Raw genomic sequence first — 23,595 nt, 5'->3', positions numbered from 1 at the left:
AGATTTGGCCTCTGGGGTGAAATTGGCAGCCTGATTAATAAAACGAACTGAGCAACATTTCCCCCTTCATTTAGGTGAATCATTATGTTCTGATTCCAGCTCCCCCCCTTTCACCCCCACCCCTTTTGCTTTTGTGTGTGTGAGAGAGAGCGTGAGCGTGTGTGTGTGTGCGTGCGTGTGTGAACGCGCCCGCGTGAGTGTGTGTCCGGCTTTTCAGCTCCTAAGGGCGCAGTTTCTTTTTCGTTTTTTTCCTCCAACAGCAACACCGGCTAAACGGCGGGGCAGGTTGTGATTCCTGCGAAGGTTTTGGAGACAACCTGGGAGAAGAAAGGCTGCCCAAGGGAGGGGGAGGCGAAGATTGTCCCTCCCCCACCCATCTCCCGGCTGCCTTTTGACCCTCTTCCACGGTTTCCTTCAGAAAGCAAACGCGGGCTTTCCTTGAAGAAACGGACTCGCCCTGGCCGCCGGCCACGAAACCGCCTCTTCTTCAGACTTCCATACTTTCTCGGCAGATACTTACCTATCAGACCGGCCACATCAGGCGCAATCCCGGAGCCCGGCACGGCTCCATTAAGCGCCATCTCAGAGGGTTCCCTACATTTTCTTAGGGCACCCACAAACCTTTTTTTTTTCTTTCAAAGTTTTTCTGACAGAGGACGTGCCTATCATCGTTTAATGACGGAAGTCTGCTTAAAGTGTTTCCTTCGCCTTGGGCACAACATCAGTTCACTGAAGGGGGGGGGGGGAGTTCCAAAGAGTCTTCAAAACACGATTTAAATCACTAGAGAACTATGTGGGTTTGTTTGGATGTAGCTGTGGCAGGGAGGGAGGCTTTCATTCATTCACTCCTTTATCCCTTGCCTAGATCTCTCTTCAGTCTCTCCTCCCCTTTCAATCGAAACAGGATTACTTGCTTAAAATATCAATTTCTTTTCTTTGGTAAAGGCCTCGACTCCCAAGTCTCAAAAGGTTCCCAGTACAGGCAAAGAATGTGACTCACCTAGAGATCTCCTTCTCTCTTTCCGGGCCGCCCCCTCCCCCCCCAACTGCGCAGTTACCTGAGCCTGAATTTCCTCATCTGTTTCTCTTTCCCGGTTCGCGCGCGCGCGCTCTCTCTAATCTTAGATTCCGTCGAAGAACTAAGCCCTCCCAGAGCCGTAAGGGGACCGGGAATGGGGGCGGGGGGCGGGGGTGAAACAGAGAGAGAGAGAGGGAGGGAGAGAGAGAGAGAGAGAGAGAGAGAGAGAGAGAGAGAGAGAGAGAGAGAGAGAGAGAGAGAGAGAGAGATCTCCGCCGGCCTTCCTATCGGAAACGCTCCCTTCGGCGAGAACTTTGATTGCAATCATGACGCCCAGGGCGAGCGCTTAAGAGCTGCTAACGCTCCTGTCATTAGCGTCCCGGGAGCGCCTCTCAGGGGCCACGCGGACGGCCCAGACTTGCCAGCCCAGGGAGGCCTGCTTTCTAACACGCGACCTCCTCTCGGGATAGACTTTAAGGTGCTGAGCCGCCCCGGGCCGGGACTGCCCGCGCGCCACTTCTACCCCCTCGCCCCTGGGTTTCCCTTTCCAAGAGGGAAAGCCCCGCTGCTGATTTCAAAACGGGCAGATTTGGCAGGCTTCAGGCTTAAACGGAGCGTTTGTCCACCCATTAGAAGACTTTCGACTGGAGAGAGTTAAGCAGCGTATGGCTTAAAACTGGTAGGGCGCGAATGCCGTTCCTTCAGACGCCAACGCTCCCTTCGGCTCCCTCTTTCCTTTCCTTTGGGGGGGTAAAAAATCGGGGTGCGTGACTTGGGTGGGACGCTAGCTGGCAAATTTGGGCACAGACCACCTGGTTTTGGGAGCAAGGTGGCCGCTGAGTTCTGAGCCGAACTTCGTTTAACTGTAAAGGAACCCTAAAACTCCCCTGAAATTGTTTTGAATAAATCGTTCCTCTCGAAACCAAAAAGATTGTATAATTCCTCACAAATCCTTGGGCTCTTCACACTTCCGCGGACTAATAAGAGCAGACGCATTGCTACATCCACAGCTCGAAAGGGACCAAGCTAGCCTGAGGATTTCTCCTCATGGGAAGGGCTCCGGCTTCACCTTGAAAGTCCCTAAGAGGCGGCTGAGCCTAAAATCCACTTCCGCCTTTAATTAGGGGCGTCCCGAGTTCTTCCCAATGTGAACTTCGTTGCAACAGCGGCCGAAGGCTGGGGTCTTCTTGCAAGCGGAAGGACTGGGAAGGGCAACAAGCTGGAAACAGAAGCTCCTCCGGTTGTCTGAAATGCCATTTCATAAGCGGGTTTCCCTAATATTGTGAATCATTCATTGTATTAAAATTCGCGTTCCTATTCTTCTGCGTCCCTCACCTTCCTATAGGAAACGATTGATACACACCAGCACAGAAACACAGGGTGCACAGGAAAATACTGTACATACAGTACACAGATACGGAGAATTGACCAGCTAGGGGACAAAGTCCTCTTCCGAGCCTTGATTAAGAAAGGGAGAAAAGCAATCCAAGTTGCTTTTCCATTTCTTGACAGGGCAGTTCTCAAATTTGAACTGCGCACCCCCTTGTTGTCTCATTCTCTCTTTCGAAGTCGGTTCTGTTTGTTAGGATCCGTGGCAATTCCGCGAAACGGAGCGTTTGTTAAACTCCTTCCGAGTCGCCACGAGGCCTCGTGACAGGCTGACCCGCAACACCCACGCAGGCTGGGGGAGATTGCTGCAAGGCGCAACTACTAACCTCCGCCCCATCCCATCCCACCCCATCCCATCCCGACCCAAACACCGAACTAAATACGATGGAACGGGATCATGGGAGAGTCTGTGCGGTCCCTTGGCCTCAGAGCACCTGGGCGAGTTTCAGCCCAGACTGCAGCGTGGGGAACCTCTCATAAAAAGAGGACGCGAGTGTCTGCGGGCGCCTTTCTTGCTGGCCTTTGGCGCCCCCCTCTGTTTTCTGGAAGCTTGAACCGGCCAGGAGTCTTTTTATTTTTCTTTGCTAATCCCAGTCTACTGCCCTCGCCAAATCTTCGGAACATCCGCAGATACAGACGCTCGTTTATGAGCATCATCTCATCCCAGATCAGAATTCAGAAGACTGTGTTGCCGCCGGCCTTCTTTTAGCGATACTTCGCAACAGAAGAATGGGAGTGGCAGATGTTACTCGCGTGTGCCAGCCCCCCTTCTCCTTCATTCGCGGGATGCAGGACTTAGCGGGGGTTACTTCCCAGCAAACACGCACAGGAGTGCACTAGAAATGGGTGCTGGGAAGTATCTCAATGCCCTTTAGTTAATTATCTCCCCCCCCCGCACTTCCCCAAATAGATTTATACATTAAAAAAAAACATTCTCAGAAACTGCTTCTTTGAAATCATATATTTCTAGTCTAGTCAATTTCGTTTGAAGACTTTTCAGAACTATTCTTCGTTTAGGAAACAGTTCCTATGGGGGGGTGTAAAAGGTGCATTCTTGCTATTTGAAAGCTGACTCGCAAGAGGGAATCTTAGGGGACAAAATATAGAAATCGTACTTTTGCTCCGGCGCTGTTGTTGAAAGGAAGTGTATGTAGCTGCCACTGAATTTTTAATCTCCCACCCCTTCAGGTATACGTACCGCCCCCCGCCCTGCATTTTCCCACGGGAGCCTTCCCTCTGACACCAACGAAGAGACTGTCCTGTTTGGAGTTTTCTTGGCGACACTGAAATGGAACACATGTTTCAAGTGGACCTAAATCTCCACCAGCTTTTAGAGACTCAAAGTGCTTCTAGGCAGAAGGTTGAGTAAATATTTGTTTCCCAGCTTTACGGCCGGTTCTTTGAGGTGAACTGCGGAGCGTTTCTGCTAAGACAGGTAATAAACAATGGCGTCCTCTTCCAAGCTCCATGAAGAAGCTCGTCCTAAAGTCTTGGCGATGTTTACATCTGTCTAGACCCTCGAGTGCCAGACGTTACATTGGGATGAACTTGGTTTCACCGCGGGTGTCAGCGAGAACAAGAAGGGTCAAAGGGAGGGTCAGCTCACTCGTGTTGCTCTCTGGGTTGCAAGGAGGGCCACTCTCTTCCTCTCTCTCTCTCCCGCTCTCTCTCTCTCACACACACACACAGCCGCTTGCAGGAGGAAAAACAACCCACTCTCTTTCTGGATGGTGAGCAATATCCAGAGCTCATTCATTCCATCTCTCCGGAAACTTTTTCATTCCTGTTCCATAACAGCATACATTAGGTTTACTCTTATTTCTTGATGAGTGAGTGTGTTCAAACAGAGAACCAAGCAAGCAAGCAAGCAATAAATGCAGTAAAGCGGGTGCAGAGTTATTTGGATTCCTAGCAAAGATTAGTTAAATCATTGAACATTCAATAACCAGAAACAAATAAGGCCATCTAACTTTATAGCTGCTTATAGAAAACAAAATATTCATTCAGAGAGAGAGAGAGAGAGAGTTTTATTTTAATCAATTGATCACATCATTGTCATCATTCACATCATCATCAAGAGCCCTCCCAATAAGCACATTTTAAGCGTGGCGGGTGAAGACTTTACCCAGCTCTCCTCCTCAATCTCTCTCTCTCTCCCTCTTGAAATAGTTTTCTTCGCCTTGCCTCCCCATCCACTTCGTGTATTTGATGGAGAAGCTGTGCTTTCTAAATCCAAACAACCCAACATAAAGCAGATCCAGTGAAAGATAGGAAGGGTCACATGACACCTTCTTTTTCCAATAGGTCACTTGTAAATAAATGCCCGAGACAGTTGCACAGATTTGAGAGGAAGTTCAATGGCATCTTGTTTCCTCTGATGCTTGGCTTCTTTGTTTTGAGATGTACATCATTTCAAGATTCCTGGGTGGTTACCTTTTCTTTCATGCCATTCCTGCCATTCCAGGCCACGTGATTTGGTACTGACCCACTGGAAGATCGGTTTATTTTTTCTGAGGGCTTTCTTTCTCTCTTTTTTTGGCAATTAAAATGATTTTAACTTGGATATTGGAAGGCTTCAGATTTCCAGCTCGCATCCTGGGCTGGAGTCTGGCACAATCTAGCATTTATCAGCCTCTTGGACCTCCCCAGGAAAACCTGCAGGGCCACCTAGTGTTGAAGCCTGGACACTGAGCATCGACTGGAGGCCGTGGGAGGGATCCGCCTTCAGAGGGAGCATTCCCTGGTCATAGAGCGGGCGTGGATGGCTCTCCCACCAGCGAGGGAGAAATCGTTGAACTCACATGCAACATATACATAGTTTCAGGCTGTCTCAATAGGAAACTCAGAGGCAGAAGCACTTCAGAGTCATCTGACATGAAATCTAATATGCTAGTTCGCTAGGCAAGGTGTGCTACACGACTTACATCAGCAATCATTTTTAGCATTGTGGTATTTGAGAGGGAGGGGTCATCAGCGTCCTGGTAAGGCTGTAGTTTTGTCAACACATATAATGGGTTTTTAACACATTGCAATTCTTAACTGGTAAGGTGCTTGTAACCTGGCTCGCGTGTAACCTGCATCTGTGCAACCAACCTAACTTATTTTTTATTTATTTACTTGATTTATATAGCTGCTCGTCTCACTTTTATGTGACTCTAGGTGGCTTACAATAAAACAAATAACAACACAAAATACATAATATAAAACAAAAATAAAAACTCGGAAGTAACCTGCACCGAAATAGGCTATCTCTGCTGTTTACTGAGACTTCTTCCATTTCGGGGATCGATTTCCCAGGATCCACCTGAGTCAAAACCCAGCACAGCAAAAGAGGCTGGAACAAGTAACGTTAGGATACTTCATCTGGGTAGATAAGCACAAGCACAATTCTCAAATAAAGTAAAATAATAAAATAAGCTAAATACTGCATTGTTAAAACTGCCTTTTCCGGATAGATTCTGAAGACTTTGCTTTTAAAACAATTTTTAAGTTAAGCATTTTTAGGTTGCCGTTGACTTCAGAAGTCACTAAGCCAATTAATTCTCATATTTAAGTGAAGGAATCTTGAAAGAAATCTTGAAACAGAGTAGAATCTTTTGGGAAGGACCTTGAAGTGCTCTGCCTGGGCGGGTTTCATTCTGGTTCTGATGTCTTGTTCCTCCTGAGCTCAGTCTATTGGCATTAAGGCTCATGGAGTTCGGAGTTCGCTCGGCAACCCCGTTCAACTCAGCGGAATGACTTCTGAGTGGACAGGCACAGGATTACACTGAATCTCGTTTTGCAAGCATTGCTATTTTGGCACAGAGTTAACAGACGCAGCAGCCCATTAATGGCGCAAGAGGCCAGGAGCGGAGCAGTATCCTGCTTTTCACTCCATCTGACTGTTAGATCTACAGCTAAATTGCAGTGGAGACCTGGAGACTTCCGTCTGCGGAAGCATAAACGCTGGACTCTATGAATGGAAAACAAGATGAAGAAGAAAATGAACCAGAGATGCAATCAAATGTGCTTTCACTTGTGTGCTTTCTCTTTCTCTTAAAACCTCTTAAACTGAGACTGGGCATTAACGCATCAACACTAGTCCAAAGCTCCATTACACTATTTAGGGTGAGTTGTTTTGTCTTGTTGGTGCAGGAGCAGGAGCAGGAGCAGGAGCTGGAGCCGGAGCCGGAGCCGGAGCCGGAGAAGGAGAAGGAGAAGGAGAAGGAGAAGGAGAAGGAGAAGGAGAAGGAGAAGGAGGAGAAGGAGAAGGAGAAGGAGAAGGAGAAGGAGAAGGAGAAGGAGAAGGAGAAGGAGAAGGAGAAGAAGGATGGTCTGGTCAAAGAATCTTTGAATCTGCAGAATAAGCAGAATTACTTTCTTGTGCAGCTATTGCTAATATTTTATGTACCCTCAATACATTCAAGCAATCCCATTCAATATGGCACTGAAGACCAAGCAGTAAACGAAGAGGTTTCTCCTAAAGAAAAGTCAGTGATGCAAGTTAGGCAGTTGAAGTGATAATCTGGCCAGAGTTTCCTTGTATCTGTCAATGATACCACCTCCAACTGTTTGGAAACACCTCGGCTTAAATGCAATAATTTGAAACTCATTTCATTTCTAGTCTTTGCGTCTTAAGAGGTGGTTAAAAGAAATACAGGCAAATTTAGGGGCTTTTGGAAGGTTTAAAAGATTAAAGTAGCTTTTGATTTGGAAATGGCTTTCCAAATCTAGTGTATTTGTGTAAATGCCAAGGAGAAGGGAGAAGGGCGGCGTTAGAAACAAAAATGGCCTGGTGCATTTTCAAAGTGGGCAGTCTGGTTGGGCAGGTTGCATTTGGCAGATCCTTGTTTTATGTCCCTTCCTCCTGCCCTTGTTTGTTGAAATTCACAGGGTAGGGTGAAAACAGGACTCATCTGGAACAGCTCCCTCAAAATCAGAGCAACAGGCTTGGCACAAAAGGGAAAAGTGGCTTAGACAGGACAGCTGACCTGGCTAGCACGTTATTTGGATTCTCCAATGCTGAGATGCTGCAGCAATTTTCTGTTATTTTTGTTTTCTTTTCCTATACCTCTCAGCCCCCCCTCCCCGTCCCCCCCAAAACCTTTGAAGGGTATAACTCAATATAGAAGAGACGCTCCAACCATAATGGATTATTTCTGAGCACATCAGATGGAGCCTTTTCTCATGGAAATGGATGCCCTCCTTTGACAGTTAAATCTTTTACACGTGAATTTGGGAGGAAGGTTGCTTGGTTTCAGAGGGGCTTATCCCCTGATTAGGAAATGCAGAGGATGGCAGCCCACATCCCCACTGACCTTTGCCACCAGGAACACAGGAGTGCTCCTGTCTGAATGTCAGAAGCCAGGAATTACCTTCCATTTTGAGATCTACTTTACGTCAGGACTATTTCCAAATGTGGAATATAGCTGAAGGCTGTATAATTAAGGGCAATGGAAAAGATGGAATCCAGGTGAGTTGAAGTACACACACACACAAGCACACACCTCCTAATTACTGTCTGCCTTACAGGTCCACAAACAAATCTGAGCTAGATTTAGGCAGGAGGGAAGGCTATGGCCTTGGTCAAATCAAATAACTTTATTACAGCCAAAGAGCCAGAAAACAGTGATATAAAACCTTAAAAGTCAGTGAATATACATATACATGCACATACACATATACATGATATTTAGAAGATAAAAGTAAGGGATAAAAGTACAATAATAATAGAAGAAAATAACATAAAACACAAATAAGTACAGCCTTGGTCAGTTTTGCTTACAAACAAGGGCCCAAAGATGAGTTTTCTCCAGCAGAAAGGTGTCTACTGCTTTCCTGACTATTCGGTCGCAGAGTGAATTGCTTTGCTCAGCAGCACCCATGCTGTTGGGGTCTGAAGCAAACCAAAGATTCATTTCTCGGCTAGGATCAAAATGGCTTTTCCCACTTTATCACAGATTTAGTTTGCCTGCTTTATTAGAATAGTTCTTCCCCTCAAGGTGAGAAAAGGGGTCTATTCCATCACAGAGATGCTTTTAGGCACATTAGTCAGATAATATGTTAAGAAACTGGTTTCACACACATTATCTCTTCCTCCTTCCCTTCTATACTCAACCATTATGTATTAACAATGAATATATAAGGGACACTGCTGTACAAGACAAAATCCTCCCCCACCATCTATACAATATTCTTCAGGCCCAAAGTCCACCCCAGGTAGTGCGTTCTGCTGTGAGCTAAGGGTCTTCCTGAATTCAGTAGACTACAATTCCCATCAACCCCAATTTTGATGATATTTTAATTGATCGTAACTGGGGAGACCAGCTGGTCAAAAGCTGCTGTGAGATCTGTGCTAGAACCTTGTTGGGGCAATTCCTATGAAACTCTACCTTTCCACTGTTGGCCAAGCCAAAAAGACTTGTGGGATCTTGGGAGTTAAGCAGGCAGATCAACCCCTGGCTGTTTGAAGTCATTCATGTGGCCAGAAAAACCCAGAATATGAGAGTCAGTTGGGAAGCCACTTCCATGAAAAATTGCATGCAACGGCAATTCGAGTTCTCTTGTAGTTTGGGTCCAGGGGAAATCTTCCATTTTAAATTTGGTTTCACGTAAACGGCCGAAGTGAGCGGCGACTCACGGGTTTGTGCTGTCTTCTTGAACGCCCGGAGTTTGTGCGCCAGAGAGAATGCGCCTGGGCTCCAGTTGCCCGGCTTAGAGCGACCTTAACCGGGAAACTTCTTCGGGATGCAGAAAGTGGCATTTGTACCTCAGCTCTTACGGCGAGCAGAAACGGATTGGAGGCGCTCCAGATTGTCTATTCTGGAAGCCCCTGGTTCAGACTGAAGGAGTGCACCAGAGATACTGTTACACGCGTTCACAGACCATTTTTTTCCCGTCCCGCACGTGCATGTCCACGATCCTAATCCTTACTGTGGCTGCAAACCGAATAGAATAACCAGGAAAACCGATGCGACATGACAAGATGGTTCAATAAATAAACGAAGTGCTTCGGGTGTGAGCTGGGTATGTAAGCGTGTCGAGTTGGAGAGAGGGCAACTCAAAGAATTGCGCAGCCGCCTCTTCGGGAACTTAAGCATCCCGGACTTGGGAAGTAATTCTGCAGGGCGCCCAAGGACTGGTTTGGGTTGGGGGGAGCACAATTGTTTGGTTATTGTCGTCGCCTTCTCAGAAACTGCCTGGCGCGGAAGTGCAATTCAATGGCCAAAGAACGCTCCGAACTGAGGCCAGGATTTCCCGCTCCCGCCTGTATCCCGCTCCGTCCAGTTTCTTAACACATTTTTATCTAACGAGGGATAACCTTAATCAACTAAAACATTCCGCTCATCTCAGTCCAGTGCTGGGGTCCTCCTGCTCCTGCTCCTGCTCCTGCTCCCTCCCAAGGCCAAAGGTTGATATCAGCGGAGGGGAGGCGGGGAAGGCGAAGGAGGCAGCCGCTGGAGAGCGCGGGCCTACAAATGGAGGCCAGTATGGTTCTGAGTCCGTTCGTTTCGCCTAATGAACTGCTGCAAATCTATGTCGCTCCCAAGTCTCCGATTGTCAAAAAGCCAGAGCAGAGGGGTGTGGTTTTGTGTGTGTATGTGTGTGTGTGTGTGTATACACATACATATATATAAAACATACATATATCTAAATATGTCTGTGTGTATGAATGCATCTTCGTGTTTTCGTTTCCCTTCCCTTCCCTTCCCTTCCCTTCCCTTCCCTTCCCTTCCCTTCCCTTCCCTTCCCTTTCCATGGGAGAATTCAAGCAAAGTCCCAAACGAAGTTGGAAGAGGGAGGGGAGCGGAGAGCGGGGATCGCCGGCACAGCTCCCCCCCCGCCCCGCAGGACAGAGACACGTGCACCGTCTGGCCAATGGGGCCCCGGACGAGCTCCTTGGACAGCCGGGTGCCGAGGCTCCCCCCTCTCCGCCTGGCCTTGGTTTTTATAAACCATCCCGGGCGCTGGGAGAGGGAGGCCGCCACTCCGCCGCTCGTTCGCTCCGCATCCCGTCCGACTGCACGCCATGAGCGCCTATAGGCCTTCGCCTGGGGGCCAAGCCGGGGAGGAAGAGGACCAGCAGCGGCGGCGGCGACGGAGGCAGCTGGAGCGGGGCTGCTTCGCGCGGGAAGCCTGAGCCGAGCAGCAGGCGCCCGGGAGATGGAGGTATTCCGCGGAGACCCCGGGGGCGGCGGCGGGGGCTGCTCGCAGGGCCGAAACTTCCTCTCCCCTCCCATCTTCGGGACGTCGACACCGGGCTCGGCGAGATCGGGCTTCGCCTACGAGCGCTCGGGCCCGGCTGCCGCCGCGCGCTCCACGCCCTCCTCCTCTTCCTCCTCGGAGACGGCGTCCTCGTCGAAGGAGTGCTCCGCCGGCCCCCCTGTTGCGGCAGCGGCGGCGCCACCATCGGCCACAACTGCCGCCGCCGCTGCCGCCGCTGCCGCGCTGGGTTACCCCCCGGGCTACCCCCCCTTCGGCCACGGCTACTACAGCTGCCGCATGGCGCACGGCGTGGGGCTCCAGCAGAACGCCGCCCTCAAGGCGGCCCCGCACACCGCCTTCCCAGTGGAGAAGTACATGGACGTGGCCGGCCTGGGCAGCCCCACCACGACCTCGAGCGGCAGCGACGCTTCCTCGCGGGGCAAGGAGGTCTCCTTCTACCAGAGCTATGCGGCCACCGCCGGCCCTTACCAGCACGTTCCCCCCGGCTACCTGGACGTGGTCTCTAGTTTCGGATCGGCGACAGCCTCGGGGGAACCCCGGCACGAGGCCTACATCTCCATGGAGGGCTACCAGTCTTGGACTCTGGCTAACGGCTGGAACGGGCAGGTGTACTGCTCCAAGGACCAGGCCCCAGGCTCCCACTTCTGGAAGTCCTCTTTCGCAGGTAGGCGTGTCCCAGCAGCCGGGGAGAAGCCCTGGGGTTCCCAGTGAAGGGGCAAGGCAGGGCAGGGCCGTTTAGACCGACCAAGGTCAGGCAGATAGGTTGCAGACTTGGCCACTGATTTGAGAAGCCCAGGCCTTCCCTCGGCCTTCCCTGGCCTGGTAGCCTCTTGATACCATGGATGGCAAAGCCCATCAGTGTCCGGGGATGATGAGAATGGTAGTCTGAGGTCTGAAGGGTTCCCGGTGAGAGAATGCTGTGTTGCGGCTTTGGGAGGGAGGGAGGGTGGTTGGGTGGCGGTTGGGCTGCTTTTACTACCAGTCCTATTCAGTTCCCCTGGAGGGTTTTAAAACCAGTCACTAAACCTGTTCCCCATTGAGTTCAGCGCAGAAGGCCTGCGAAGCAGTGGCCCCCTGTTCAGAATCTGTGGGGACTCCCTGTTCCCTCGAGCTGCCAGAACTGGACTGCCAGGCCTAAAGCAGAGACTCCAGCCTCCGTTTCCCCACTAGTGACTGACAGCATTCCAGAGGGTCCCTAAATTATAGCGGAATTGTCCTAAGAGAGGATAAATCACTAACGAGGAAGGATCACTAAGTACTTTTCCCCCAGAGTCAGATCCACTCCAATTCACGCAGTTACTTAGCCGCAGGGCTGCAGCAGGCATCAGCACTGTGGCCCGATCCTGCGCTGATGGCCTGGGAAGTCGCCCTAAGCTTATCCCCCTGGATTTATTCCCGGGGTGGGGGATGAGGATGTTCCCAGCCTCTGCAGCTATTCTTTCCCAATCAGATCAGCTGGGAATGTGGAGACCTAAAACTCAAAGAGGTTGCCAGCCTTCAGGAATCCATGGTTTGGTTCCTGGGGCTGCGTGGAAATTGTCCCAGAGCGCACAGCGTCCTATGCCAGGCACCTATTTGTTGCTGACGTGCTTGCTGAGAACAAGGAAGGTCACCTTCCCTTGTTCAGAGACCACCAAGGGAAGGGAGAAGAGGCGGCGGCCAAAGCTCTCCCCCACTTCACTTTGTGGCACCCTCGGCTCTTAGCTGAGATAGCTCACTTGTTGCCCTTCTTCTCCCGCAGGGGACGTTGCACTAAACCAGCCAGATCTGTGCGTGTACCGGCGCGGGCGGAAGAAGCGGGTGCCTTACACGAAGATGCAGCTGAAGGAGCTGGAGAGCGAATATGCCCTGAATAAATTCATTAACAAGGACAAGCGGAGGCGGATTTCTGCAGCCACCAACCTCTCTGAGAGGCAGGTCACCATCTGGTTTCAGAACCGCCGAGTCAAAGACAAGAAAATTGTTTCAAAACTGAAGGAAGCCGTTTCTTGATCCAGGCCTGGGGTGGTTGGGAACATCTTCCACTATCGGCTCAAAAGGACTCTTGGAAAGACTTGAAATATATTTAATATCTCCCTTGTGCTAAGGGGAAGGCGAGCTTTTGGGAAGCGCTTTTGATAATGTTTGCAACTTCTGGATTTAATAGAATGCTACAAGTTTTAACGCTCTGGTATAATTCCTTAGTCTTTCTCCATTGCTATACTTCATTAGGTTTTTTTGTTTTGTTTTGTTTAGTTTTTCTTGTGTCCCCCACCCCCAAGGGTGGTGTAGGGGGAGCAGTCTGCAGTCACAAACTTTTCAAAGCTATCAATTAGACTAAGAATTTTCAGGTGCTAAAAAGAACTTGTAGGATCGTGTGAGAGAGGTGTATGAGCATGCAGACATATACACTTCAATGCCTGTGCCTGTATTCCTTCCTCTCATCCACCATCCCAATTTAATAATGATCAGAACAGAGCAATTGTGGTCCTGTCTCTCTGACTGGGTTGCCTTGGCCCAGATCAATGAAGCCCCCAATTGCAATTGATTTCGTGCTATCATGGGGTGCACTTCAATGGGATCTTGGCCTGGACAACAACCTCCTCCAACCCTGGTCCCTCTGAGATTCATTCTAAACCAGTGGCATGACATTCCAAAGTTTTCAAGCCAACTGTGCCTATATGTTTAGTTATATAAAGGTGTGTATAAATCAATGTGTATTTTAATATAAATATTGGACACCCTGTTATCTTCATCACAATCACAGTTGCCTTCATTCACCCTTCCGGGCACTGGAAAAATTCTGTCCAAAGGGGTGGATGTCACTGATAGCTTTCCTTACGAGATGAAACGGGTGTTAGTGAAAGAAGCAATAAATGCTAAACAGCTACAACAAAAGACTTAATTAAGTGGTCCTAAGAGTTTGGTGTTTTATTTCACTTGCATATATTCTCTGGGTGTGTTCTTGATTGAGTTAGGAGATGGTGACAGCTTCTGTCCCAGGTGGAAATGAGAGTTCATTGCCCAGGTTTTGCCCAACAGTTCCATTCACACAACCCCCTTAACTAAGAAGGTGCCAGCCTTTACTGGAGGGGCATAGCCCACTCTCTGGCCCTTACAATGGCGATCCATCTTTCCTGGAAGGAATGGAACCCCCCCCCCAATTCTACATTGCTAGTTTAGTGGAGGGCTTCGCCCTGTTGGCAAATGCCTAGTGAAAGTCTAGTTGCTACTATGCCTCTGAGGTCAGACGGCAGGACTCGCTGCCCTGAAGATGAACTCACTGCCCTGCCACACTCGGGAAGAAAACACGCAGGGCAGCCGAAGCCTGGCCCTGAAGGGCCAGAACAGGGGCACAAATGAACCCCTCCGTGCCCAAGTATGAGCTTTACTACTGAAATCCAGAGGTCGAAAGTACAGAGCTTTGTCCTAATCATTGTTTTCATACAAATATTGCTGTACTACTTCAGCACAGAAACTGGGTTAATTGCTCTTTTCCTTCCTTCCTTTTCTTTCCTCCATCTGACAACATAGTGACTTTGTAACAAGCTTTCCCTTACTCCCAAAGCTTGGAAGAAAACAGCTTACAAAGTTAGGATGGCAACTGAAAGGCTGTTTTTCCATTCAGGGAGTCTCATAAGCTCTCCATCCTTCACACAGTTTATTCAGAGTAAGGGCAACTTGAATTCAATGGGGCTTCCTCCTGAGAAGATAGGAATATGATCTCGGCTCAGAACTCAAAACTCATATGGGGATCAAGCTGGGAGCTGGCAATTCCTCCAACCCTCTTTAAAAGTAAAGCTAGTTGGAAGAAGTGAGTGCTAAAGGGATTCTGTTTTCACCTTTCCTTTAAACAAACACTGAGCTGACTCCAGGGATGGATTTGAATCCCTTGTAAATCTCCAGTTCCTAGCCTGGTAGGTTCACACATGACAATTCCAGCATATTCTCGGTGGCTTACATCGTTTCGGGGTGTGAGAATCTGGCCAATATTTTCTCCTTTGGTCTTCCCAATCCTCCTCTTTGGAAAGTGGATGAACGACCTGCTCTAATAGGTCACAGACTCACTTTTCATCCTTCCCTCAGTTCCCTTCTTCCCTAGATTGAAGAGCTTCTCCTTCAGTTTAAAAACGTGCACATATTAAAAGGTTGGGTTCCCGAAGAGCCTACATGGCCATACAGAAGCCAAAAGAATAAGAACAAGAATCACAACAGTAGCCATGGGAATAAGCAGAAACAGAACTGAATCTAATACAGAGATTCCAGGGGAAAAAAAGGCAAAGAAAAAAATGAATAAAGGATGATTATAGTATAGCATGTTTTATTATACTTCTGTTGTATACCTATTAACATGTATAATAAATATTACTCTCATAGAAAATAAAATAATGCATTTCAGGATTTCAGCTGAGATCCATTAGGAGCTTTCTTTCAAGTCTTATTTTGGTTGGATCAAGTCCATACCAGGCGGTAAGAGTCAGTGTATGGATAAATATTGGGGGAAGTAAGTAGTTGCACAGCTACGGTCTTGTTTCTCCACACCGCCCACACTTCGTAGCCTTTTGAAATGTATTACTGTATGCTTTTTTTATTTATTTATACAGTTCAAACCTGGTTTTTCACAACAGCAGCTTTCTAACGTTTTCTCCTGAACACAGAATACACACACACACACACACACACATACACAATGTCAGGGATATCTGCTTTTTAGTCCCCCCCCCACCCCTTTTCTCTCTCATCCACGCTTTGGTTGTTAGCTCTGATCCCAGCTACGTAGAAAGAAGCTTCGCCGGCTCTTACTTTCAGTTTTCGGGATGGTCCCCTGACCCTTTTTTTCCGCCTGCAGAGGGAGGGGGCGCACGTGGCTGAAACTGTGGTCCTCAAATTACTTCCTGAAGGGTCGGACAGATATCCTTGCGAAGGCTCCCGGAGAAAGAGCGAGTGAATTGCCTCGATCATAAAAAAAAAAAAAGCCCGGACGAGCCCGTCGGGGAAGGGACTTCGAGCTGGCGGCCGTGTCCACGGCAGCGAAGCCTCTCCCGCAGCCGCCCTCCTCTTTCCGGAGAAAAGGAACAAAAATGGAGAAAATGCCAGATCGGACGGGAAGAGCCGCGGAAGCAGGGCGGCGGCGCGGGCGCTTAGGGCCCTCCGGCGTCAGCCCAGTTGAAGCCGCGGAAAGAAGGGAGAGGCCGCTCTACCAGTCCCCTTGGCTGTCTTGTCCCCCGGCAATTCCTGGAATAAAATCCAACACGGGCACCAGCTGGAAGAGCAAATGGAAGAGCTACGGAAAACCGCTCCCCACCCCCTGCGCCAGATCCCTCCATCTTTCCTCGCATTGTTTGACTCTTTAAACCACAGGTTCTAGGAATTGGAAACCCGGCCGAGGTCGAATTTATCTCGAGGGTCCCGCGTTTTGTGTAGCATCTCACAGCCCTCTCCTCCCACCCCACCCCAAAAAGCCACCCTCTTGCGAAGTCGCGCATTTCCTGTAAATACTAATTGTGGAAAATCCCCGAGATTCAGTTACACAAAGACACCATCGTGGTTGGAGGATCTGGGTCTGCGGGCGCAATGAATGGAACAATAGTGTCATCTGCTGGACAAACTGAGATATAGCTCACTTGGAAACGAGGAGAAATCCCCCTCGCCTCCGCCCCGTTCCAGAAACGGATTTTTAATGAAAGGTCCTTTTTCTAATCGAAAGGATCGGACAACACAATGAAGGGGGGAGGGGGAGCATGAAGCTAATAATGTCTTCCTTATCTGGAATGTTGGAACTCGCCTTCCTTGGCAGGCCTGTCGGAAACATCACGTGGAAAGAAAATATGGGCATTCTAGCCGCTCATATAAGCCTCTGTCGGAAGTCAGTTCAACCTAGATGGCCGAGCCCCGTAATATAAACTTTCTTTATTCCTTTATACGTTTTATGGAATATGCCATATTCCATTGAATTCACTGGAAATTTGTCCGGAGCAAATATGACCAGACGTGGGATGGCTACATATGAGCCAGCCACCAGCGTTTTCCTTCAAAGAGAAACAGCAGCAGCGCGCCAGGGGCTTTTCGCGCGAACGCGTCAATCGAATCCCAGCGGTGCGGCGCGGCTTCTGATAACTGCTGAAACTGCAGCCCGGCTGATTCTACTCGAAAGTAAGTGCTGGTGAATTAAATGGGGTTACTGTGAGGTAGAGATAGGGAAGTTTCATTACAGTAAATGGATCAACGCAACCTCAAAAAACTCTGTTCTTTCTTTCCACGCGGTAATATCTGAACTGATCAGTCGAGGGGGAGGTGCTTGAAACGTTAAGGCTTGCTTTTCTGTAAATCATAAAAACAGTTTGAAGAGGGGTCCATTTTCTTGCTGGGTGTGTATGCGTGTGTATCAGAGAGAGAGAGGCAAAAGGAGAGAGAGAGTCTGTGGGCACGTGCACATGAGAAAATAATAGATGAGCTTGTACACATTTATCGCACATAAAATGCATGTGCATACACGCATATGCACATCAGAGAGAATCTGGAAGGAAAGAAGAAATAACTCCAAGCCTCGTTCTCTTCTTTTCCTCATTTAGACACACACACACACACACACACACACACACACACACCATCTCTCCATTCAACCTGTCGACGAACCAAGCCACACTGTCGGAAATGTTCTCCCCCCAGGACTGATCCCCCCTGGATGCTGGAGCCTCAACCCTCCGAAAGGGCCTAGAAGGGGGGTTTCTGTTTGCATCTCACCCTGAACGCCGCCTGAACGCACCCGCCACACTCACACATGCAGAGATTCCCTGCCTTCTGATCTGGAAAATTAAACAGCATTTTAATTACGGTGATTTATTTACCTGATAAATGAACTGAAGAACGGAGCTGCTGCTGCTGCTGCCGCCGCCGCTAAAAAGAAATTGCTAGCTGCTCCCTTTTTACTGTGGGAATCTCTGCGTCTTGCAGAGACGGGAGGGTCCTGTTTTCAGCTCCTCGACAAGTTTTCTTTTAAGTTAGGCTCTATTTACTTACCTGGTTATCTCTCTTTCTCTCACAGGCACCCTTCTGTGGGGGTCGGGGAGGAGAACACTGTCAGTAAAACTTGGCCGTACGCTTCTGATTCCTAGTCGCTAGAGGGAATAATCGGAGTGTATTGTCCTGTTCAGGACTTGCTTGGGGCTTCCCATCAGCAAAAGGTTGGTCCCTGGCTGGGTTTGGGACTTAAGTTGTTTTCCCAGTCATCCTAATGCTTTATGCCAGGCTTAACAGTACAGGTTATTTTTCATTATTTTTCAGCCTCCCCCAGCCCCCAGATGTGTTGAAATTAGGGGTTTGGGAGTCAACCATATTTTGGCTCTGGATAAGTGAGGGCCGGAACTAGCATCAATGAGGCATTCTGAAGTCCTTCTGGTGTCAAGAGGAGACCTCCCAACAGTCCCACTGATATTTCTCATTAATGCAATTAAGACTTGTATAAATGCTTATATTTTGGCAACGCCCCCCCCCCCAGTAGTGTAGCGACCCAGAGGAATAAATTTGGAAGAAAAGAAAGAGTTACGGTTTGTTAGTCCTGATTGGCCTTTCATGCCGAAAATCTGCAGATGGACGGAAGCCCCCTGTGCAAGGACGCCTCCGGATTCCCGACTCAGGGACCTGGGTTCAAGAGCTGTGTGGAGAATGTGCTGCAGGGTTCCCGTGCCTGGAGGGAGAACAAAAGGTGCCTTGGCTGTAAGTTATAATTGTTAGAAGTGGGCACGGGTGGTGGTGGTGGTGGTGCGTAATTTAAACCCTCACGGTTGGAACCCTTTTTCCAAGGGTTTCCCAGCAAGAAATATCTATGAAGGGCTGTCATCAGTAAGGCTGAATCTTCTAATCTGCTCCTCTCTCCAGATGGGAAGTTCATTCATAGCGTTCCCACGCAGCACTTCTCCCTCCAGCCAAGGAATCCAGGAAGGAAGGTGCTGTGCGGGGTGTCCGCAGGGTATCGTCAAAAAAGTCAAGATGGCGGTCATGAGGGCGCGATACAAGCTGTCGTGGCCACCATCTTGATTTTATTTACCATGCCCCGCGGACACCCCCGATGCCGTGGATCTTCCTGTCCAGATCCCAGAAATAATAAGTTTAACTAGCTAGTAACTAAGTAACTAAAGATTCACAGTCTTTCTGGTGAGTTTTTTTAATGAGAAATGTCCTTATTAAGCTATGAAATCAAAACTGTAGATATAAAAGGGAGTTTACTGAGAAAATGAAATACAGAACCTCAAGAGAAGGCAACCATCAGATTCCAAATATAATCAATACAGTGAGGCTATCTGAAAGAAGTATTTATTACCTCCTCGAATAAGCTCTGGGTTTCCAACCCATGTCCAGAGTTTATCGCAGCCATTCACTGTTCTTTCAAAGAAATGTCCTTTGAATTATTGCTACTGCATCTACTGCTCGTAGTAAGAGTAATAATAATGTGAGATTCAAACCACGGATCCTTGAAATGCCTGACTAGAAAACACGGGTTATAAATCAAAGAAAGAAAGAAAGAAGTAAAGTCGAGCCCAATTTAAAAGGCGCGATCCGGTTCAGTTCAGAGTGTCTGTATATTTCCCAGCCGTTGGAGAAAGGCGGTGGTTTTAAAGCGAAGTTCACTCAGTCCAGCAAGGGCCTTTAAGGTCCAACGAGGGCCGGTGAGCCATTACAGAAGACAACGAGGAAAACGCCGTGATGTCCCAGGGAAGACCCGAATGAGAGGTTCGGGGCAGGTGGAGGCTGAGAGGGTTGGCGGTCACGGAGGCCTCGAGGAAGGATGGAAGCCGCACAGCCGAAGCTTCCGAGGCTCAAGAGAGAGGTCGGCGCATCGGCGATTTAGCACGAGGGTTTTCCCAAAGGCCCATCTGGAAAGCTGCTGCATTTCTCCAGAGCGGCCCCGCAGCACGCCCCTGGGCTTCGAAAGCCGAAGCCGGTGCTTGGGGAGCATTGCTGTCCCGCGAGGCGCCAGCGAAGCGGCGGAGAAAAGGCCAGGCCACCGCCGCCCCCCCAACGCGGACGCCCGCGGACCGAGCAACCAAAGCACGGCCGATTTGCTTGTACAGTATTTAAAACACGGAGCCGACGCGGTCGCGGAACCTTTGCCTTCCTGGTAGGTGGAGGTACTGCTCCCGTCAGGCTGAAGCGCGTACTGGTCAGGGCTGATGGGAGCGGTAGTCCAACCCGTTGGGAAGGCTGGCCTCAGCTTTTGACAGTCCGCACAGCAGAGGCAGGAGGCTCGGCGGACCGCGGAGTCCTTCCGCGCCTCTTGCTTGCATTTTCGCCCGACAGGCGGCTCAGCTTTTCTGGCGGATCTTTCTCCGGCCGGGTCTCTGCCAGCGATAGTGCCCTGCTCTCGGCTTAGCGTTTTGTCGTATTTGGGGAGAAATCGCCCATCGGGCCTAAGGCGGCTGTGGACGTTTCAGAGCGCATTCAAGGTATTTTCCCCAACAGTACTTCTGCCGCGTTCCTTATTTGCTTAGGCCCGCCTTTCCTGAACATAATTTTTAAAAACTTGTTTTAAGATAAAATCTGTTCAAAACTATTTCTCTGTGGTGGAAAAATAATAAAATAAAGCTGCAAACTCCCTCCCTCCCCTTGCCTCTCCGGCTGCAAACTCTTTGCTCCCCCCCCCCCCCGCTTCCCCTTGCCTCTCTTTCTGCCGCCCCTTCCCTCTTGCCTCTCCTGCAGCAAAGTCTTTCCCCCATTTCCCTCTGCCGTTTCTGCCCCCCCCCCACACACACACACTTGCACATGTAAAACAGGGCCAGTCCCAGGCTATGGCATGACCCAAGGATGACCATGTTCCGCTGCTGAAATAGCCCTCTTAACATAACGCTGAGGAGAAGAACTACGTTTACTGCAATGATCGTTGGGTGCCCGCTTTCCAAGAAAGAGGGACCCAATGATCATTGCAATAAAGATGGTTCTTCTCCTCAGCGTTGTGCCCCTTTCTTTGACAAAAATTCCACAACACCTTCCTCAACGGAGAGTGTCTGCTTCAAACTGTCCTTCCAAGGCGGATTATTGTGTCAGATAATAATTCCATCAATCTGCTTCAAGGGTAGGGAGGAGTGAACAGAAAGAAAGCCAGAAAGAGGGGGGGAAATGGCGATTCTCTATTTCCCCCGGCTGCCCAGGCCCTTCTCCCCGCTGAACAAATCGGCGCTATATTTCTGCCCTTCTTTTGGGGCGGAGGCGGGAATAGGGTGGGGGATATTTTCCATTTTCCAAGCCATTAATAGTTCGGCTTACTTCGTTTTCCAAACAAGAGGACGCCGCGCGTTCTCTCCTGCGGCAACCTCCCTGCTCATGATAAGTGTCCCAGGACTCAAGGTAGTGATTGGCAGAAATATGGTTTAGACACTAAAGTTTAGTGTCCCTGAGAAACGATTGGGGAACTCTGGGGCCGGCGGCAGTTCTTGCAAACCAAATCGGTTCCTTGCAAGATGGCTGCTCTATCGATTCCGACCATTGCTTTTTCTAAATGACTCCTGAGATCTGGTGAAAGTATTTTAATATGGTAATGGTCCGGGTCAAGCGATTTTTAAAGGAATGTATACAAAATACCTACAACTCGTTGCAAAGAATACGCTTATTGAGACAAAGAATATTCTACCATGCGTCGTTTTAATGGAAATCCTGGGAAGAAAAAAAGAGAAAATTTGCAATACTAAATTGGCAGGAACCGGTCCCTTTTAAGGCTTAATCCCACTGATATCTATTTACTAATAAATTGTATAAAATTCAATGAAGTTTCCGCCCAGAGAAATTGGTCTGGGGATTTCAGCCTAAGCATAAAGCGAGGTTGTAATGACGAGCAATCTCCCTTTTTGTGGAACAGTTTGAATTAATATCTGCAATTTTACTCACCAATTGTATGCAAAGGTAGGGTGATCTTTTTCGAGCACCTCTTTGATTTGCATACATTTCAATTTCAGTGGATTACCTGTGAAGTCCTGGGCATCGTGCATCTCCCACAAACCGCTGGAAGCACATCTTACACTTGCAGTCCTTTGCACAATCACCCAAGCAAGGATTTTGCGTTTTGCAGCAAACTGGTTAGCAGAGTCCCAGGCTTGCACAGATATGTTGCACCAAGTTCAAATTCTAAGGGAACCCAGGCGGCCATCATTTTCTGCTTCCTGGTGGGCCCAGCCCTGGGTGCAATGGCACACGTATTGGCCCAAATAGGGTAGAAGGGGTATGGGGGAAGGGACCCAGATGGACTAGTGTGTACTTGACATGTGATTCCATAGCTATTACTAACTTTGGAAGAATTCCAGGAGAAGCCATGATGTAGTCAGAAATAGAACGAATCTTAATTGAGGGAAAACACTAGAAACGGCTTTGCTCTGGGCAAGGCGACTCTTGAAACCAAGCGAGGGAGGCGGGGCGGGGGGGGGGGAAGGAGGGAGGGTCTATGCAATCTTCCCCGCCAAGGCATTTCCCCATCCATTTGTTCCTGTGCTGCAAACGTCCCTTTATCTCTTTCCCTCCCTTTCCCTTTCTGCACCAACCTCCTCCTCCTCCTCCTCCTCCTCCTGGCGTTGTTTCCATATTTCCAGAGATCGCCTCTGTAGAACTTCTGCGAAAGAGCCGTTTAGTTGCACCAGGCGGCGGTGGCAGCAGCGAGGCTGGCGAGAAGGTTGGGACCTGGAAGCACTTAGGACTCCATCCTTCGATTTTAAGGAACAAGGGCTGGCTGCAGGTCCTTCCCTCGCAGGGCCATGTGCCAACCCATGTGCCATCGCAGCATCTGCCCAGGAGGCCCCGTCTATCTGGCCTCTCTCTTGAACTTGCCATCGGCTGCCGACTCCTACTTCCCCGCCCTGCTCTATTCGCAGAACTCCAGGGTTTGGACGGGCGCCCGTGGCCTCTGGGCAGCTCCGGGTCAGCCATGCTATGAGTCGCTCCGCGCAGCCGCCGCCTTACCTCGGCCCGGCGGCGGATCCCCTCCCGCTTCCCCTGTTTCTCGTAGCAGCAAAAACCGCCCGGATAGCCCCCGCAAGGCGTCCTCCCTTCACCGAGGAGCGCTAAACCCGGACGAGAACGGCAGCCGAAGTCGCTGAGGAGCTTTGGCTGAAGACCCCGGCGGGGAGGCGGCAACGGGTGGCAGATCCCCAGCAACGGCGCTCCAAAAGCAAAGCGGGGGGTGCCGGGCTGGCCAGCGGCCGTTCTTTGGAGGTCGGCCCTGAGCGCCTCGGGCTGTCGGGTGGACCTCCAACAAGCCGTCAACTTGAACCTGACGCTACAACTCGAGACTGCCCAGCCTGGCCAGCGTCGTCGCCTGCATGAAGGTACGTTCAAAGGCGCCCCAGGCCATTAGCTCCGCTCTGCTCTTGCTTCCAGCTTCCAGCTTCCAGGATCCAGCGGGTTAGGGGTCAGCCCCATTGGTGTTCTGAGCCAAACTTTAGGAGCGCCCGATTTCAAGGGAATGTGCTTCTTTAAGGAAGGGGTTGGGGTCCTCGCCCCATGTTCCGGATCGGGGCGCGCATGTTATACCACGGCGGGTCGTGTGCCCGGAGAAAGGGTTGCAGGGTATTGACGTGGCCGGCCCACCCCTAAGCTGCTTTCATCGGGAGGCCTCAGGTCCCCGCTCCCTTCCTCTTTCTCAGATCCGGCTTTCTCGCCTCCTGAGCAGCGTTCCCCGGACGCTCATTCCCCGGCAGCTGGCTGAGAGGCGGCCCCTTCTGGGAAACCCCGACCGGACCAAATGACCGAACCCTGGCCCTGTTTGTCGCCGGTTTGCCTTGGCTTCCCCGGCGAGGAAGGGCGCAGAGGAAGCGGCGCCTTACACCAAGCAGCAGAGGGCCAAGCGGGAAGGCCAGTTCCTTCTCCAAGAGTTCAACAGCCGACAGAAAAGGAGAGGGTTGTCTCGCAGACCCGCTCTCAGCGATCAGCAAGTGAAGCTTTGGGTTCCAGAACCGGAGGATGAAGAAGCGAGGGCGGCGGCGGCGGCCACGTGAACAGCAGGCGCTCGCCCGCTCTCCCACCCC

The 23,595-nt window shown here is 50.0% G+C and overlaps 1 protein-coding gene across 1 annotated transcript; it reads left to right on the top strand.

The window, feature by feature from the left end:
• The first annotated feature begins 10,528 nt into the window (after positions 1-10,528).
• On the top strand, positions 10,529-12,604 carry HOXD13 (homeobox D13). Its single transcript, XM_007425469.3, has 2 exons — positions 10,529-11,276; positions 12,354-12,604. The coding sequence occupies exons 1-2, from the start codon at positions 10,550-10,552 to the stop codon at positions 12,602-12,604; spliced, it is 978 nt and encodes a 325-aa protein (XP_007425531.2). The 5' UTR covers positions 10,529-10,549.
• Positions 12,605-23,595: the final 10,991 nt, after the last annotated feature.

Source organism: Python bivittatus, unplaced genomic scaffold (genome assembly GCF_059951505.1).
Source record: "Python bivittatus isolate LINGU-HERP-01145 unplaced genomic scaffold, Pbiv_v1 ctg000200_np1212, whole genome shotgun sequence".
Taxonomy (NCBI): Eukaryota; Metazoa; Chordata; class Lepidosauria; order Squamata; family Pythonidae; genus Python; species Python bivittatus.
Note: the sequence above shows the minus strand (reverse complement) of the source record. Positions and strands in the feature narration are given on the sequence as shown.

Excerpts from the sequence above, each read along its gene's own strand:
- HOXD13 (XM_007425469.3), top strand. The coding sequence starts at position 10,550 with ATGGAGGTATTCCGCGGAGACCCCGGGGGCGGCGGCGGGGGCTGCTCG. Across the intron at positions 11,277-12,353 it reads CTGGAAGTCCTCTTTCGCAG|GGGACGTTGCACTAAACCAG; the intron begins GTAGGCGTGTCC and ends CTTCTCCCGCAG.